Source organism: Mesitornis unicolor, unplaced genomic scaffold (assembly GCF_000695765.1).
Source record: "Mesitornis unicolor isolate BGI_N332 unplaced genomic scaffold, ASM69576v1 scaffold6568, whole genome shotgun sequence".
NCBI classification, from domain to species: Eukaryota; Metazoa; Chordata; class Aves; order Mesitornithiformes; family Mesitornithidae; genus Mesitornis; species Mesitornis unicolor.
In genome coordinates, this window is record NW_010203767.1 from 3,301 (window position 1) to 6,060 (window position 2,760).

Sequence of the window (2,760 nt, forward strand, 5' to 3'; positions counted from 1 at the left end):
AAATAATCCAGTCCTGCTGCTCTCCACAGACAATTTGCTTTGGATCAGACTAGGCAATTCAAATAACACTAATTACAGTGAAACCCTTTTATAGTGAATTCCTGTTTGCCATGGGGGAGAAAATCACTATATCAGGGGAAAGCACTTTTGCCTTTGATTTGTGTCTAAAACATGAGAAACACATAAAAGCTGCGTGTTGTGCTAAATAAAGGACATACTCTTGCATTCAAAGTACTTATATTTTACTTTTTATGATACAATTGTGAATCATGTTCATTTTGCATTTTTAATTAAAGGGCGGAACAGATGTGAAAGCTTAGTTTAAAGTGATGTATCCATTAAAATAACCTATGCTGCCAAGTGATTGCTTAGTATAATAGGGGATCCGTTCACTATGAGAGGAATTTTACTTTATTGGAAGGAAACCAGGACTCAGGAAGTGTTTTCTTTATCAGGGGATTCACTGTAACATGGTATCATTGTATTTACGATTTTATGATGTTAAAATGAATATTAAATGAAACAAAATTCCCAAGGATTACTCGGGAGGCAGCTAAATACATAACATTTAGTACAGATGGTTGGAAGGCACAATTTAGCTCCATCACTGCATCTGTATCCTTGAACGATTTCGACTGAAGACAGCATTTCTTTGAATTTTTCATTAAACCAGACGTCTTGAAATATGAATTCCTTTTATGTTTCTGTGAGTTTTGGCTAAAAGAACCCCAGTGAATAAATCATACAATACTACGTGTCACCAGCACTTGTGAATATTTCTGCTTTGTTATTCTACTCTCAGTAGAGCACCATTGATTATCAAACTCAGCGGAGAGCATTTTATGATCATATATCTCCATTAGCTCCTAGCTTGACTACCATAGATTTTTCTGGTTAAGCCTGCATTATGTATTAGGAAGCCTATCTCTTCAATACAAAGTTTTATTTCATTCTCTCTAAGCCTAGAACTCTTATTATGTATTATGTATAAAGATTCTTATCTTTTATATGTAAAAATAGAAGCACTGTCTTTGTGTAACTGAAATATATGCCATCTTTTTTTTTCTTGATTCACAGACAGCATATTTTATTATGAAGATGAATTTCTACAATGAAATGGCTGTCAGGGTAAATATTTCTTCACTTGTTAAACAAATGAAAAGTCAATTGTGCTCCGAATTTGCTTTTAATAAAATGAGCAAACCAGAATAATATACACTTGATTGATATGCTGATGGCAACAGCAGGAAATAGTACATAGTTAAAAATTAAAGTTACACTCAGTAGTCTGGGTTGTATTTGAAAACTGTAGCTGAATTTAAGACGTCTGCATGTGTCTTGCCCCATTAAAACGTTCACTGTACCTTGCCATATACTATGCTGATAAAAACCCCAAACATTCTATTTTTGAGTATTCTTACAAATGTAGACATATATTTACAATTCTGACAAACTATAGGACTTCTGTGTTTGCTGATGTGGCTGTGATTTTTCTTTTGTTAGTGCATAACATTTGATGTATTGTATCTCCAAAGAGTTACTCAGAGCACACAGGACAATTTTGTTGCCTAAATGTAGAGGTGGAACTGCAGTGACCTCATTGATGATATTATGAGAGAATTTTGCTAGATGAAGAAGAGTATAAACAATGCTTTAGCTTTAATAAATATACAGCAAATGAAGTTTGTTATGGGGAAAGCTGCAAAATACACTTAACTAGAAATAAGCATTTTTTCCCTGAACTTTGGAACTGCACTTAAACAAATAGGTAAAAAAAAAACATGGGAAGGACATGAGATAATTTTTGGCACGAAATCTTTTTATCTTACCTAATTCTTTTGTTTTGTGGAATAGACCTGCTTTTCATTAGAGGCCTGTGTCTTTCTAGGCAAGGCATCTTACCTTTTGAGTTCTGCCAAATGTAGGAATGTGGTAGGGATGGAGACTAACCCAAAGAAACTCCTGCAATGTAGGAAGATTCTTAGAATGGATTTTGATTTTGTGGCCTTTCTGATTTCAGAATAACTCAGACTTAACTGACTGTGTTCACATCAGGTTTTTGACTAAATGCTGATTCTCTCAAAGGCACACGATAGACTGTTACATTCGGTGCGTGTTAGAAAGCTGAATGTGTTTAACAGCAGTCTAATTCCTCAAAAATGTACTTTGTTTTGCTTATTCCTTAGCTAGTTTGAAAGTATTCCACAGTGTATACTGTGGAATATACAGTGTAATGCTGTATACTCATGCAGTTGAAATCAGTAAGAAAACACAAGATGCAAGCCAGCTCTTAAAAGTTGGCATTTAGAAGGCATTTGAAGACCAAGTTTCAGAGGTAATTATGTATTCTAGTCAAACGTAGTTATGCATTTGGTCTTTCATTTTTAAAAGAGATTCAATGTGTTCCCATTCATTTGTAATGGAAATATAATGTTGAATCATTAGGTGATATAAATCTTCAAAGTACCATTTTTTCAGTCATGTCCTTTTCTTTAATGAAAATTTAAATCCGTAGAAAACAATAGGATGATCTTTATTTAGTTGTAAATGTCAGGATCTGATTCTCCTCTGTCTAAATCTTGTGCAGCCATATCTGCAAAGCAGATTTAAAATACTACCATTCTGAAACACTGAGTGGATTCTTTTTGCTGTCATCTGTTTTTTTTGAAGAACTAATCAAAGTCCAGGAAAATAGAGAATAAGGCCTGCTGAGGTTCTGCACAAAGGATATGTGGCCAGACTTTAACCTCAGCAGGAATG

At 34.2% G+C, this 2,760-nt stretch overlaps 1 protein-coding gene across 1 annotated transcript in view; it reads left to right on the forward strand.

Moving 5' to 3' along the window:
* Nucleotides 1-1,077: 1,077 nt before the first annotated feature.
* SPATA17 (spermatogenesis associated 17) overlaps nt 1,078-2,760 on the forward strand; it is a gene marked incomplete at both ends in the record, with an annotated part of 54,443 nt that continues 52,760 nt past the window's right edge. The window contains one exon of the mRNA XM_010190832.1: nt 1,078-1,128. Coding sequence (XP_010189134.1) covers nt 1,078-1,128 — 51 coding nt within the window. The remainder of the gene's footprint in view (nt 1,129-2,760) is intronic.